This window comes from Sinohyriopsis cumingii, chromosome 9 (genome assembly GCF_028554795.1).
Source record: "Sinohyriopsis cumingii isolate HCF-2022 chromosome 9, ASM2855479v2, whole genome shotgun sequence".
Taxonomy (NCBI): Eukaryota; Metazoa; Mollusca; class Bivalvia; order Unionida; family Unionidae; genus Sinohyriopsis; species Sinohyriopsis cumingii.
The window spans coordinates 65173830-65190073 of NC_142969.1; the positions used below are offsets into that span (position 1 = coordinate 65173830).

The 16244-nt window shown below is 36.7% G+C and overlaps 1 protein-coding gene across 1 annotated transcript in view; it reads right to left on the reverse strand.

Annotated features, from left to right (window-relative positions):
* The window catches only part of LOC149791929 (xanthine dehydrogenase/oxidase-like), an 84116-nt gene extending 70694 nt beyond the window's left edge, over window positions 1-13422 (reverse strand). Inside the window, exons 1-2 of the mRNA XM_089969495.1 lie at window positions 13265-13422; window positions 153-210 (exon numbers count right to left, since the gene is read on the reverse strand). Of these exons, the coding sequence (XP_089825621.1) occupies window positions 153-210; window positions 13265-13408 (202 nt within the window). The 5' untranslated portion in view covers window positions 13409-13422. The remainder of the gene's footprint in view (window positions 1-152; window positions 211-13264) is intronic.
* Between the last annotated feature and the right edge of the window lie 2822 nt (window positions 13423-16244).

Here is a 16244-nt window from a genome sequence, read left to right on the forward strand (position 1 = left end):
ATTTCCAGTTTATAACAATCACGAAATCTGCTAAAATTGGTACGCAACTAAATATAGCGAATTTACTATACATAGATGATGCGACTGTTTCGTTCAAAGGTTAATGCCAAACGATATTTTGTGAGGAATAGAACATTCCATGAAATGGATACGGTGTCGTCTGAGATACTGCAGCAAGGTAGATGTAGGGTCTGGATTTGGCTCTGTTATCTGAAACATAACAGCAATGTTTAATGTTTTGTAATTACTCTACAAACGCCTGTTTTCCTATATTTAATAATAATAATAATAATAATAATAATAATATAAAATAATAATAATAATAATAATAATAATAATAATGTGGACTTAATACAGAGCCTACTCCTTGGAAGCGCCAGCCGCTTTACAATGTTAGATAACACGTACAAACTTATGCAACGAAAGATTTACTAAAACAAGCACCATGAAATTACAAAACAAAAACATGCATACAATAAGTTCACATCATACTTTAATTTACGAATTTTTCGAATAATTTTGTGATATTTTGTCATCAGTCATTTGACCAGCTATTCTTTTTCATGCAATGCATTGTTATTATAAATCCTTTGAAAACGTTTACCTTTCACTTTGAGGACCAATATTTGCGATTTTATCTTTATTTTTTGAGAAAAATGTGTAATTTTCTACCTTGGAGAGACTCTGTCAATAGCAATCCGTATTGAAATTCTTTACACTTTATTTGTATTAAGAGAGATCATTTTTCAGCTCTACTAGCCGAAGACCGAAATAACTTATCCGATGGCCTGTAGTTAGGTATCCGTCCTATATCACAAATTTGTTATCACTATTCCGCCTAAACTACTTGGAGGAAATAGGCAAACTTGGTAGGCAGTTTCGTCCTAGATTTAGTTGGATCTACATGAAGATTTTAGTCTCTGTTCACCCAGTACGGCTGCCATGATAGCCATCTTAAAAATCATGTTTTCGCTGCTCTTGATACACGGAAGGTTATATGAACACCAGGTTAACAAATATATTTCTCATTATATATAGATTGTCATAAATGAGAGCATTGTCAATCTGAATTCCAACATGGTTGCTATAGGAACCATACTAACAATCTCCAACATGGTCGCTACGGTGACCATGCTAAAAAAAATCTCGCTAGTTTAAACATATTATATTCCTATAAAAATAACATATTTTAATATGTTTCACAAGAACTTACAGGTTCCTCCTTTAACGTTGCTCCTCCTATTTTAGGAAGGTGTATTGATATTTTCTTTCTTTATTTCACATTTATTTAAGAAACTTGTTGAAGGCCCTGAATGAAGAAGGTATCGAACTGACTTGACCGACATGTTATCTCTGTTCCTTATTAAATAGATGGTAGTATTAAAAAGAGGTTTTAATTGAAATATTGTGAGATCCAGTTATTGCTGAATTAAACTAATGCCAATCTCACCTCCAGCATGACTACAATGTATGTCATCTTTATAATCTCTTTATCAATATTCCTTCTGAACAGATGATCCATAGATGATCTTATCGCCGTGGAGTTTTTATTTAAGATATCCGTATGATATGTGGATAGTTCCTTAAAAAATGATGCTGATCTGATCCCAACATATTCATCACTTAGTCCATATGGAACATTTGATCTGAACCGAAGATAGCCATCACTCAATCTATATGGAATATTTGATCTGACCCCAGTATAACCATCACTTAATCTATATGGAACATTTGAACTGACTACAAGATTGATATCACTTAATCCATATGAAACATTTGATCTGACCTCAGTATAGCCATCACTTAATCTATGTGGAACATTTGACCTGACCCCAAGATAGCCATCACGTAATCTATATGGAACATTTGATCTGACCACAAGATTGCTATCACTTGATCAATATGAAACATTTGATCTGACCCCAGTATAGCTATCCCTTAATCTATATGGAACATTTGGTCTGACCCCAGTATAGCTATCATTTAATCTATATGGAATATTTGATCTGACTGCAGTATAACTATCATTTAATCTATATAGAACATTTGATCTGACCCCAGTATAGCCATCGCTTAATCTATATGGAACATTTGATCCGACCCCACGATAGCCATCACTTAGCCCATGTGGAACATTTGTCTGAATCAAAATAGCTATCATTTAGTCCATATGGAACACTTGATTTGACCCCAAGATAGCCATCACTTAATCCATGTGGAACATTTGATCTGACTCCAAGATAGCCATCACTTAGTCAATATGGAACATGTGGTCTGACTCAAGATAGCCATCACTTAGTCCACACGGAACACTTAATCTGACCCCAAGATAGCCATCACTTAGTCAATATGGAACACGTGGTCTGACTCAATATAGCTATTACTTAGTCCATACGGAAAAGGTGATCTGACCCCAATATAGCCATCACTTTGTCAATATGAAACACATGGTCAGTATCCAAGATAGCCATCACTTAGTCTATATGGAACACTTGATCTAACCCCAAGATACCATCACTTAGTCCATATCGAACACTTGATCTGACCCCAAGATAGCCATCACTTAGTCCATATGACACACATTGTATGTCTCCAAGATAGCAATCACTTAGTCCACACAGTTAACTTTTGTCCATGATTGTAAGTTCTAAATAACATGTTTACACAACAGGGTTTCCATTTCAGTCTCGTTTACACTTGGATAATTTTTCTTCGTTGGAAATCTATTTACGTTATAGGTCAAGTGAAAATATTTATAAACACGGATTTTATACAGAAATAATAAATTCATTTAATGGTCAATCTGGGCATAATTTACAGTTGTGGTCAGATATAATTCGATAGGAATTATTTAAGTTTTTCATTGGACTTAAGTGCTCGTTGACTTTGGATCAACACATTATGATTATTGAGACCTCATTAAAAGATAGTCTGGCTTTCATCATTGCGGTACATAAGGAGATTCAAGACCATTGGAATTAATTCGGAACATCTTTACTTTGGGAGGTTTGATAGAATATTTCGGATCGTTTTGGATTTAATCATGATACTGTAAGTGTCTCTTAAATTTTCACTTTGTAACCTTGAGAAATAAATTGTTTTTTGATTTTACTAAACTTGATGGTTTTGATTCTTTCTGTTACACAGTTTGCCACCTAGTGTCGTAAAACTCAAAATCTATTTCTCTATGTCAAGTACAGGCAAAATTGCTGTATTTTGTACATTTCAAACATAATTTCCCAGCACACAGAAACAGACATTTTCATCTACTCTTGGCTTCACATAGCACCTATATATCCAAGTAGTGATTAAAAACATACGCCACTGCAGTTGCGTAGTAAGAAATTATTGGCCCGTCCCACTCCCCGCAAAACTTAATTATGTAACTCCCCTGCCAACAAAACAGCTGTTTAATGGGACTTTTTGGCGCCCCTCTCGGGTTTACCACCACACCACCCCAAGATGCTTGGGCGGTTGCTACGCCAAGGTGTCAATCCGAGTAGGTAAATGACATAGAAATGTGTGCTAATTGCATTTAGATTGAACGATCTGTGGAGCAATCAACTTTTCCCGGTGCAATGGACACTTTCAACAGTGCTCCAAAATCAATTAACTTTTCCCGGTACAATGTGCACTTTGAACGGTGCTACAAAAGCACCGGGTTAACCAACAGTAATAGTGAAAGGCTAGTGTCACGACTCGTGATGATAAAAACCTAATTACTTAAAATGTAAGAATCGAAACCCTGTATTTAAAAAAAAAAACCTTTTACTCAGCTAGGTAGACTTGAATGATAAACTAAAAGGTCTCAGCACAAAAATTATTTCGGCCAACTTTAAAAAAATCTGAATTTCTAACATCAAAGCTACATTTTAAAGATTATTACTTCAACGTAAATCTTGAATTAAAACAAAAAATAAGTGTTATGTAAAGATGATGGAGCATACCTTACTATTTTTTTAAAAATTGTATTAGTGTATGTGATTAGGATTTTTAACGTAGCTTTAATAATTTTTCAGTCATATCACTATGATGTCTACAGTGTGGCAGTTTATAGTGATGTCTAGCACTGGGGCATCATGCCACAGACATGTAGCATGATGTCCCACCCAGTCACATTATTCTGACACCAGGCCGACCAGTCCTAAAACTAACCTCTTAATGCTGAGCGTCTGGCGAGGCAGCTGTTCGTACCATTTTTGTAAGTCTTTGGTACGACTCGGCCGGGGTTCGAACCCACGACCTCCCGCTTCCGAGGCGGACGCTCTATCCAATAGGCCACCGGAGCGGTATACATTTTATTAGTAATAAATGTTTTTTTGGAGGCTTGCTTGTATTTTGCATATTTTTTTTAAAAATGCTAAATTTTGTGTAGGTGGGAGGGGTAAAGCATTTTCCACAGTAAGAACCCTTTAAATCTTTTATCAGTTAACCGTGACCATTCCGATGGCCTAGTGGTTAGAGCGTCCGCCTCAGATGCGGGAGGTCATGGGTTCGATCCCCGACCGAGTCATACCAAAGACTTATAAAAATGGTACTAACAGCTGCCTCTCTAGGCGCTCAGCATTAAGAGGTTTGTTTTAGGATTGGTTGGCCTGGTGTCAGGATAATGTGACTGGGTGGGACATCATGCTACATGTCTGCGGCATGATGCTCCAGTGCTAGACATCACTATAAACTGCCACACTGCAGACATCGTAGACATGTTAAAGCTAAGTTAGAAAACCAAATCTCTCTCTCACACACACACACACACACACATCAGTCAACCGTCACATGGTACGTTTGAAAAATAATAACATTCCTTGAATATCGACCTCCCTTAAGAGCATGAGAGTAAGCGTTCTTGTGGCGGTGGTGATGGAACTGACATATTTTCAATTGCACTTTGAACACAATACTGGCAATATAATGCCGGGAAAATCTTAGTTACTCAAGAATACCTGAGGTGGTTTTAATACTCGGTAACCTGAGATAATACGAAGAGGGATTAACCAGATATATTGTAAGTTCCTCTAAAATTATTTTCCATCAGTAGAGCGTCAATCCTTTCTAGGGACTTATTAAATTTCACCCATAATATTAAATCCTCTGTTTCTTCTGATCTTCATGTTTCCCTTTGGTGGTGTTGTTGTTTTTTAAGAAATACAACCAAAAGGGTGAGACAAAGCTCATGGTTTTCCATTTCCGCAAGATCACAATGTAGATTTCTACAGATAAACGTCCGAGAGATAAAGACCTTGGTATGGATTTCTACAGGTAAACGTACGAGGGATATAGACATTGGTATGGATTTATACAGGTAAACATCCGTGAGATACAGACATTGGTATGGATTTCTACAGGTAAACATCCGTGAGATACAGACATTGGTATGGATTTCTACAGGTGAACGTACGAGGGATATAGACATTGGTATTGATTTCATTACCCTATTACACTTTACCTTGGTATGGATTTCCACACGTAAACGTCCGAGAGATATAAACCTTGGTATTGATTTATATAGGTAAACGTCCGAGAGATAAAGACCTTGGTATGGATTTCCACAGGTAAACGTCCGAGAGATACAGACCATGGTATGAATTTCTACAGGTAAACGTCCGAGAGATACAGACATTGGTAAATATTTCTACAGGTAAACGTACGAGGGATATAGACATTGGTATTGATGCCATTACCCTATGACACTTTACATGGAACAGATTATGCTGAGAAAACTTCATTATTTCCATAAACATTGCGAATCTACAACAACTGAAGTCTAAAACAAGCAGACTGTTACCTACATATACAAAGGGTTTGCATTATTTTCTCACGTACAGCTGTAATATATGGTTTCGATAGTTCTTGACTTTCTTAAATTCATCATATATTTCTACCTACCTACATATATCTCTATAACCATCTATGTATTGTGCCTGTCTTATATCCAATTTTCTGCAAGTCTAATTCCGTTAAAGAAAAGAAAATGCACTTATATACCTAATATATTCAATACACGATTGTTAAATTCGGATAGTTACTGATAATTCTCCAGTATTAATAATAACCCTTATGTTAATATTAAAAATGGTGAGTAACCTCTCACTTCGTGTAGCAAGTGAGATATTAAAACAGGTGAGTAACCTCTCACTTCATGTAGCAAGTGAGATGTTAAAAAAGGTGAGTAACCTCTCACTTCGTGTAGCAAGTGAGATATTAAAAATGGTGAAAAATCTCACTTCGTGTAGCAAGTGAGAACAATGAATAAAGCTCCTCCAATATTTTTATTTATTTAGTTATGGTGTCAGGATAATGTGACTGGGTGGGACATCATGCTACATGTCTGTGGCATTATGCCCCCAGTGCTAGACATCACTATAAAACTGCAACACCGCGGACATAGTAGCGATATGAATGACATTTTTGTAAAGCTAAGTTAAAAATCCAAATCACACACATCACACGAACGTAACAATGACGTGATTTCTCTCAGGCTCTGCGACTATGACAATTACTCCAGTTACGTGCAACAATTTGTCATGTGGGAAACATAAAGATACAAGATTATGTGTAAATATCGTCCGGTGGGAAATATATACATTGGTACTGATTTCCAAACCCTGTAAACAATGAATCTCTCTGTTCAGTGTGAAATGAATGAGTCGTAATTTGAATAGCGTCAGGACCGATCTTTGCAAAACCAAATATATTGGGTATTATACAGATACTGTTTGTTCCATTTAATATTCTCGTCTTACTAAGCCCTTCGTACGCGTAAGATGTGTCTGTCTTTCCCTCTAGCTACGATAACGTTTATGGTGTACCATTTCAAAATTCATACCAGTAGCGTACACTGTATTTGTTTTTGTATGAGGCGCCGTAGCGAACAAAAGCTGGCCCAATGAGAAAGTTGCAGATGAAATTTCGATATCGTGTGCCGAGAAATCCAATATCACTTGTTGGATCGAGACTTTAGATTTTATATGTTGAATTATACAGTGGTGGTGTAAAGTTCTATTTCCTATGTAGACGTTTTACAGTGTATTTTTTAAATTGCATTGCGTTGCTTGAAATTTCAATATCATATGTCAATAATCCCTATTTCACACGTTGTATGTAACTGTTTGTGATGAAAGTTCGATTTCGAATGGCGAGAAGTTAGATTTCATCAGTTGAATTTCACAGCAACGAAAAGCAGCCACCTTGCTAATAAATAACGCGGTCCATTCACGATTGCGACCTCTGGCGACGAAATTCATAGTAATTCACGAACTGTGAATGTTAACTTTCAAACTGTAAATGCATTAAATATAATGGCGCCTCATAATTGAATACACGGATGCTGTATCTTAATACTCGATATTATTTTGAATTGTTAAAGATTACATCGTGTAATGTTACTTTTAACACCAACAAATCCTTTCACCATTACAAAATAAAAATTCTTATTAGCACAATAAAATATCCGACCACCGCTGTGCAATTAAACAGATACAATCTATAAACTCAACATTGAAATGGAACTATCAACATAAACTCTTTGAACCAATACGTCAATTAGACATTCTAGACGTATGACATTGAAATTTCAACCACCGCCGTGTAATTCAAACGACACCATCTAAAACCTCAACATAGAAAATATAACTTTCAAACCACCACTGTTTAATTCAACAGAAACAATCGAAAATCTCGACCTAGAAAATGGAACTTTTTAAGGACAAGCATTTTTATACAACAAGTAAAATTGGAATTCTGAACATATGACATTAAGATTTCAACCGCAACATTTTGACTCTACCAGCTTTTGTCCGCTACAGCGCCTCGTAGTTTTTCAAACTCTGTCATAATTTCGAAAGCGACTTTGCGATTATGGCGTGTACTGAATATCGACATCGCCTTGTACATACTGATTTTTAACCGCTATATATATAACATCCCACCATTGACCTACTTTTTAGAAAATAAATGTGCCTTAGAGTAAGCGTGTCTACCTGTGGTGAGATTACAGAAGGACCGGAAAAGGTACAGTGAATTCGTCACTAATTAATATTCCTAACTTCGTGCAATTAATGCACAAAAGAGAGAAAGAAAAAAAAAATCTCTTTACTACTTAAAGCCCTTTAACCTTAGTAGCTATTTCCCAAACCAAATATTTGCCGTATACTAAATTTATGCCTAACTTCGCTTTTTTTGTTGTTGTAAAATACATTTATTCTATGCTGTTTTTTTTGTGCCACCCCACTTTTAATCAGCATTCGCATGTTTGATGTTCTGTGAGATAACACGCAATCAATTATATTCGGAAGGAGTTGTAAATAGCTAAGTTGAAACAGGTTTGTGCATTTTAGATTAGTTAGTAGACGCTCTTCAACTATATAACTCAGGGCCCCAAGTGGCTGAGTGGTCACCGTTACGGATCACTGCCATTTCACCTCAGTCTACGTGGGTTCGAGTCTCGGGCTCAGTTAATGTGGGTATGTGAGAAAGATTGCAGATAGCTTCTCGTGGGTATGTGGTCCTCTCTTAGGTTTTCCCGGGTTCTTCCTCCACCGATGATACTAGCCGCCATTTATAGCCTATCTTGTGCTGAAAAATGGCGTTAAAACCTACAACAACAACATTATTCAAAATTCATTAAAGTTGTAATGTTTTAGTCAGGCTTTACTTATTCTGATGTCTTGTTCCTAATAAATTTAAATTCCCACTCAAGCAAATGGACATGTTTTCAAGATTCGTTAGCCTATATTTCAGTTGGCTGGAATGCGATGGAAGCCGGGAATACCAAAATCGGTTAAAGGATGATAAGAATCGTGAACGAAACGAAGCTATCTGAACACTTTTATTCAGTATCATTATCAATATATTTTTATTCGTTTCGTTAAAAAGGGATACTTCAACTTAATTCGACTTCAGCATTCTCGGCTTCCATCGCATTCCAGCTAAGTGAAATGTAGGCCAAGGAAAGTTGAAAACAGGCCCATTTGTTTGTGTGAAAATATGAATTTATTAAAAACATTACATCACAGTAAGTAAAGTCTGACTAGAACTTATGACTTTAATTTGTAGAAAAGCGTCGTTATGGGCTGCATAGTGTGTGAGATATTCCTGGCAATTTGACCGCTGTTACGATGTTAGTCGAAATCAAAACACACTACATAACGCCGTTATTCAGACAGTAAGACCTCGACGCCCAAATCATAAATATCAAGGCCGAGGTCTTTCATTGTAGGACTATTGATAGTTGTAGATAAATCCGGAGATGAGTGCCTGATACATTAGTGCAACATGGTCATACGACGCCCATGCCGACCACTTCAAACAATGGTAACTAATTTATGTAGGATTTAGTAAAGATCGGACATAAATATTTTCATTGTGTTTTGATAGGCTCCACCCACCCCTTCTACATTAGATTCCAAAGTCGTACGTCATCAAATGTACAGCTGTGTTAGTTATACGTGGAATTTGTGAGTACAACTGAATGTCTCTTCATTCTTGTGTTGTTTGTCTGTGTAACCATCCCCCAGTTTTCCTGCATTTTCATATGTATAGTTCTTTCTTTTCTTTTTCGAGTTCTGCTGCAAACATTATAGACCTTATTTGCTGTCACGCGATGTGCTGGCAGATCCAGGTCTATGTTAAGTATCAAAGTAATCAATTCTAACAAATTGCATTTACCTAGATCTGATTATTGGATAACATATCGGGATCTATACAGATGTCAGTTGGATCAAACTTATTCACTTGCATACTGTATACGTTTCTATTCGGGTCGATTTATGTGTTTGCATAAGTGGAGAAATAAAAAAAATAATTTTAAAGTCATATCCACTGGTATTGCATTCCATATATAAAACTGGATCTATATGAGATGATAATGACCACAGTGTAACCTTCCCTTAATGCCATTCACAAAGAAGACAAGCTCTGACGAAGACATTTTCTCTACCTCTTGTTCATATAGTGCCAACATCAGACTCTTGCATAAATCTGAGAGACGCGAGTTTTTATTTCACTATTACACGTGACATACGTACTCCAAACACTCTTTGAATGTCCACGTGCCAGTATCTTAGCCCTTTCGTCTTACCGATGTTAATCGATATCAAAAAACGCTACATAACGCTACACGCTATACTGAATCATAGTGGGCGTGGAGATACCTGTGCCAGTGGGCAGAATTTACAATTGTTTTTCTTTTTATTAAATCATGTTTGCATTCCGACAAATTACATTATTCATGACGTGAGAGCCTCTCTAGTGTCTTGTTTGCTTATAGTAAAAAATCGTTAGACCATCACGCTTAGAGATAAGCTAGCCTGCAAAAATGTGATTGCAACAGGTCTTTATCTAAGAGACTTGTATGAGCAAATATAAGCCGTCGTTTGTACAAGGTATATGGAAGGTTGTCGGACAATACGGACGCTTTTTCAAGCAGGAGAGAAAAGAAGATGTGTGATTTTGATTTTTAACGTAGCTTTAACAATTTTTCAGTCATATCGCTACGATGTCTGCAATGTGGCAGTTTATAGTGATGTCTAGCACTGGGGCATCATGCCGCAGACATGTAGCATGATGTCCCACCCAGTCACATTATCCTGACACCAGGCCGACCAGTCCTAACACTAACCTCTTAATGCTGAACGCCAAGCGAGGCAGCTGTTAGTACCATTTTTAAAGTCTATGGTATGACTCGGCCGGGGATCGAACCCACGACCTCCCGCATCCGAGGCGGACGCTCTAACCACTAGGCCACCGGAGCGGTTGAGAAAAGAAGAATATAGAACTTGGAGAAAAGAAGTGCATGAACAAAAGTGCCTTGATTATTCATATATATATATATATATATATATATATATATATATATATATATATATATATATATATATATATATATATATATATATATAACAATTTAAATTTCCAAACAGCAAAGTATTAAACATATTGTAATCCACATCATCACAGGACCCGCCAAAAAAAGAAAAGGAAAGACAAATGTCACTCGATCAACTGAAAACTAGACCTGCAACACCACAACACACATGACGGAAGCTGCAACTGTCCGTACATATTACATATGAACCAAAAGTCTACGTAGAGGCAGAATACTCGATTCTAAAATAAAATCTCGAGACTCAAAATCAATCGCTACAGAACAGTCACTCGAGGAACCCTTAAATTTACCCGAACAATATGGATCAAACTGAAGGTAGTTTATATAGAAAAGGCCTCAATAGGAACACAGAAAGAGAAAATATAAGAAAGAATAGAAGAAACAGACCAGGGGTTTCAGACTTTCCCACAAATCAGCCCAGCCCTAGATAATAATAATAATAATAATAATAATAATAATGAGGACTTTGTATAGCGCCTAATCGTTAGAAGCTCTAAGCGCTTTACAACATTAGACAACACATATAAGATAAAAAACGTATATAATGATATGATTACAAAAACAAACACTATAAAATTAGAAAACATAAAAAACATGCTGAAAATATTTAATGTAGGAAACATTATTAGGTCTTTAAGTTTGTTCTTGCAGTCAAAATAAGTGAGTTTTAAGAGATCTCTTGAATGGGACCACTGTGTCTTTGTGTCTAAGTTCAGTGGGCAATTCATTCCACGTTGCTGGGCCCTGGTATGCAAAAGAACGCTGTCCATATGACTTTGTTTTCATAGTGGGAATAATGAGTATACGATTGTCAGAAGTGGAGCGTAAGTATCTTGCTGGTGTGTACACATGGGTGAGGTCTGATAGGTAGGTTGGACTAGAGTTCGACAGTGAAACGTAGCACAGAGAACAAATTTTGTGTTTGATTCTGGATCGAATGGATAGCCTGTGTAGGGTACAGAACAGCGGGGAGGTGTGCTCTGATCGTGGTACTCTAAGTATGATCCAAGCAGCTGTGTTTTGAACTTTTTGAAGTTTCTGGAGTAGATATTGAGATTGAGATGAGATGCAACAACAAAGAGATTTTTTCATGTTTTCGCGAGTATATAGTCTTGAAGAGTCATCTAAATACACGTAGATTCGTACAAATTGTAATTCTGGTCACCAGCGAAAATCATCCAGCCACCACTTTCCTTTCAGACATGAATCATACAACTTTGTAAGTCCTTTCCAGGACCGCAGACAGAGTAGGACAAATTCATCGGGACCACAACGGCCAGGGGGGTCCACTGTTGTTTCAATTTGTGATTCACTGGGACCTATTTGGATAATTTTTCATAGTGTCCACAAATCCTGCCCGCTGCTCTGGTCCTCCCTGATGCTTTTTGTGCTCATATCTACTTTTCTGTTTTTTGGCAGGTTACTGAACTATGTACTCATGATTTTTAAACACACTATTTCTGTGAAGGGAGCTACAGGTATCAAACCTTTACAAATTTGTTTGAAACTATCTTCATGAACATACACTATGTTAATGACAATTGCTTAAAAGTTGCCCTACGTTGATTGTGCATGCGTTATATATTCGAGTGGAAAAACCCAGATTCGACTTCCTGAAAAAGGTCTATAGGTGGAGGATGAACCCTGTGGAACACCCCGGGGAAAACCACCAACCCGTGGGGAGATGCCGGCAAGCATTTTTACATACCCACGCTGGACAAATACAATCCAGAGATGGGTGTCATAGAAATTATAGCAACCTGTGTGTCCTTCACCACAGCCAAATGCCGACCACCTCAAACTGGAGTAACAAAAATATATAGGCTTTAGTAAAGGTTGGACGAACAGATTTCCATTATTTTGCTAGGTACGACCCATCCCCTAATTCTGATATATTGTACGGCAGTGTGGCATGAAACCTGTAGCAGGATAATAAGTGGAATTTCTTGTCTGTCTCTCTAATATTTTGTTTTTCATTCATTTTTAAAATCTCTTATGTCTTCCTATATTTATATTTACATGTTTTTCTTTTGCGCTTTCGGTACATGCCTAATGTATTCGCCTCCAAGCTGAACCTAATTCCAAACAACATAGATCCTGGTATGCCGTCGAATAATTCGCCCATCGTTCAAAGTCTACATTATTCGTTCTCCTGATAAATTCTAACAAAGTGCATAGATTCTGGTCAGCTGGAACATTATGCAACAGCAGATCTGGATCATCGTTTTATATTTCGTACGAGTGAAAAAGAAAAGAAAGCAAACAAGAAAAAGGAATAATCGAAACAACAGCTAAAAACGTTCGGATCCGTTGGGAATTCATTCCGCATATGAAACTGGATCCAAATAAGAATCTGATGGCGGTAAAATCTATTCTTACCTTAATGCCATTCACAAAGAAGACAAGCTGTGACGATGCCATTTTCTCAATATCCTGTCCTAATGATGTCGAATCCGTCCCTTGTACACACCGTGAGACAAGTGTGTTTTTGTTTGAAGGGTTTTGAAGCCAGCGCTTATACATGATTTCAATTGTGGCATGCGCGTTCCATACACTACTTTCAAGTACGTGTGTGGCCGGCTTTATAGGTATTCTCTATATCTGATAGTATTGACTTATTGATTAGGGTTTGTGTCGCTGATTCACGTGGAGATTCCACTGTAAGTGGGCATAACTTACAAGTACGTTTTTTGACTTATGTTTACATCCTGAAATAGCTTGGTCATCAGGCAGGAAAATCTATAGACCAACATGCCCATGGCGTAAGAAACATCGGCAGCTAAAATTATGACCTGATTACAATTGGGGTACAAACCATTTTAGGTACCGTTATGAGCAAATATAAATACATGGTATATGCTTTTATTCATAAAGTTTCTGTTAGTCTCCATGAAATGCCATACTAGGCCACTAGTTGTACCTTCTATTGTACACATTTACCTTTCATAGTTCACAGAACAATCGAGGTCGATGTGAGATAAACCTTGAAAGATTTGGATGGGTCTTTTCCTGAAGAAAATCTAATTATATCCTTATGTTTGTATTCATGTTGTTTATAGAATCCAAAACTCTCAAGGTATACCAAGTGTCATTTATAACAGACTAAAACGGTATGCCAAATCACTTTTACTATCAGCTATTAATCGAGTTGACCTAGGATTTGTAACACTACACAAGTTATTGATTACCGCCAGGTCAGAACAATACCGCATTTAATGTCATTACGTATTGCTCCGTTTCATTTATATTATGAACTTTGTGCGAATAAGTGCATATTATTTTACAATTATGTCGTAGTATAACATTTACACATGAACCCAGGTCAATACTAAAGTTACAAATCCTAAATTCCTAGAGCACTAGCACATCACATAAACGTACTCCTATAAAGCATAAGCCAAGACCAAAATAAAAATGTAAATCACTAGCGCATCACACGAATATACTCCTATAGGCATAATGCAAGACAAAAATAAAAATGTAAATCACTAGCGCATCACACGAATATACTCCTATAGGCATAAGGCAAGACAAAAATAAAAATGTAAATCACTAGCGCATCACACGAATATACTCCTATAGGCATAAGGCAAGACAAAAATAAAAATGTAAATCACTAGCCCAAGTGCTGATCCTTTAGCTCAAGTGCAGTAAACCTAGCATGGATATAAAAATAAAAAACCTCTTTAATGATACCTTTCTTGTTAACTGTTTTTATCAGGTTCTTGTGTTAATCTCTCCTGTATGGGTTCAAGACTTTTTGTGTATATTCCTCATTTCTTTTTTTGTAAATAGTAAGTGTTAGATCCCTGTTTAAATTTAAACGCTCGCACTTACTGTATATATTTCCACTATATGATTCGTATCAGCTAGTTTAAATGAGACACCTGCCGGTGTAATCCGTCGCCAAAAGTGAGGGACACCTTCACAGCGATGCAAGTTTATAATTTTCAACTGATGTTTAGCCGTGTCCCGGTAGATGGAGAATATTAGAGCGTATTGATAACAAGTTTTTGTTAGATTGTAATGTTTTTTAATGTTAATAGTTGCTGTTTTTACATAGTCTGTATCGCTAAAAGCTTTATATGTTCGGTTTAGCAGTTTTGTTTACACAGGATATGCACATCCATTTCGTGGAAAAAGGTCTTTACTAATTTTTAATAAGGATTTTTTGTGCATGGTGTGATTTTCTACTTAAAACATAAAACAAATAAGTACAAGTTTTATGATTATACATTTTTCGCCATCTCTTTGCCGGAGTGATGCCTGTTATCTTCTTTGGGTTTACCAAATAACCTAGTTGTATTTGTTATTTGGTTTTGTTTCAGAAAGGCAATAGTTAGCTAAATGTCTAACTAACCTACTATCTGTTCCATAAATAGCAGTTTGTGAAAGGATTCACGCTTATATATTGTAGTGGTAGCATTTAAACGTTCATGTACATTAGAACGATGTTAACGGTACCTTCCAATCTTTACAAACTGTAAAGGGTTTTATTTGAAGAAGACGAACAGACGGACGGTTTTTCTTTGCCAGAAGACTAGCAAACGGGCTTGCTAGTCCTGTATTCGGACATTCAGAGAAATCCAGTACGTGTGTGCGGTTTTAAACAGACATATTTATTGTAAATTTAAAGATAGTACCTATATGGACCATCCTCAGGCAATCTATTCTAACTGTATCGATTTTCTATATTATGCAGCCATTACAGATCTGTAAGTTATTTGCCTCTGCATTAAAATGCATATGTTAAGCAGATTTCTTACCATGTCTGCTTGGTTAATATTCCCCCGAAATCTTGCTTTATGCTAAATCCGGGAGGAAGATATTTTTCATAGTTTACGAGCATACGTTCCGCTCCCGAGTTTTGTACAGGGTTCAGAATGACTGGAAAATGTATTCCGCTGATTTTCCCCACAGGTGGATCTAGTTACGAGAATCATTTCCTAGGTTTAGAGAGTCTACAGTTTTCTTTATTTTGCTATGATCTAAACTGATCTTGGTTTTATTGTACATAGCTAGGCTTTACTTTCGATGTGCATCTCAGCGTCGACTGCTTGCTCTGTTTGACAATTTGCACTTCGTGAACTTCTGAGAATATTTTTGTTATATATAAATAAGCTAATTAGGTTTTTTATATATTGCAAATTATAAAAAGTATACATTCTGAAACTAGTAATGCGTACGCTATTGTAATAGAGCAAATTTGTTATATGTGTATTGTCATAGTACATTTTGCAGTGGTCTGCATGGCACGTAACCATTAAGGTTGGCGTATGGGCTAGGCTCTCGATAAATAGGTAGCTATTGATGGTTAATCTATCTTGTTGGCGGGGGGAGAGATATGAATGAATTTTAA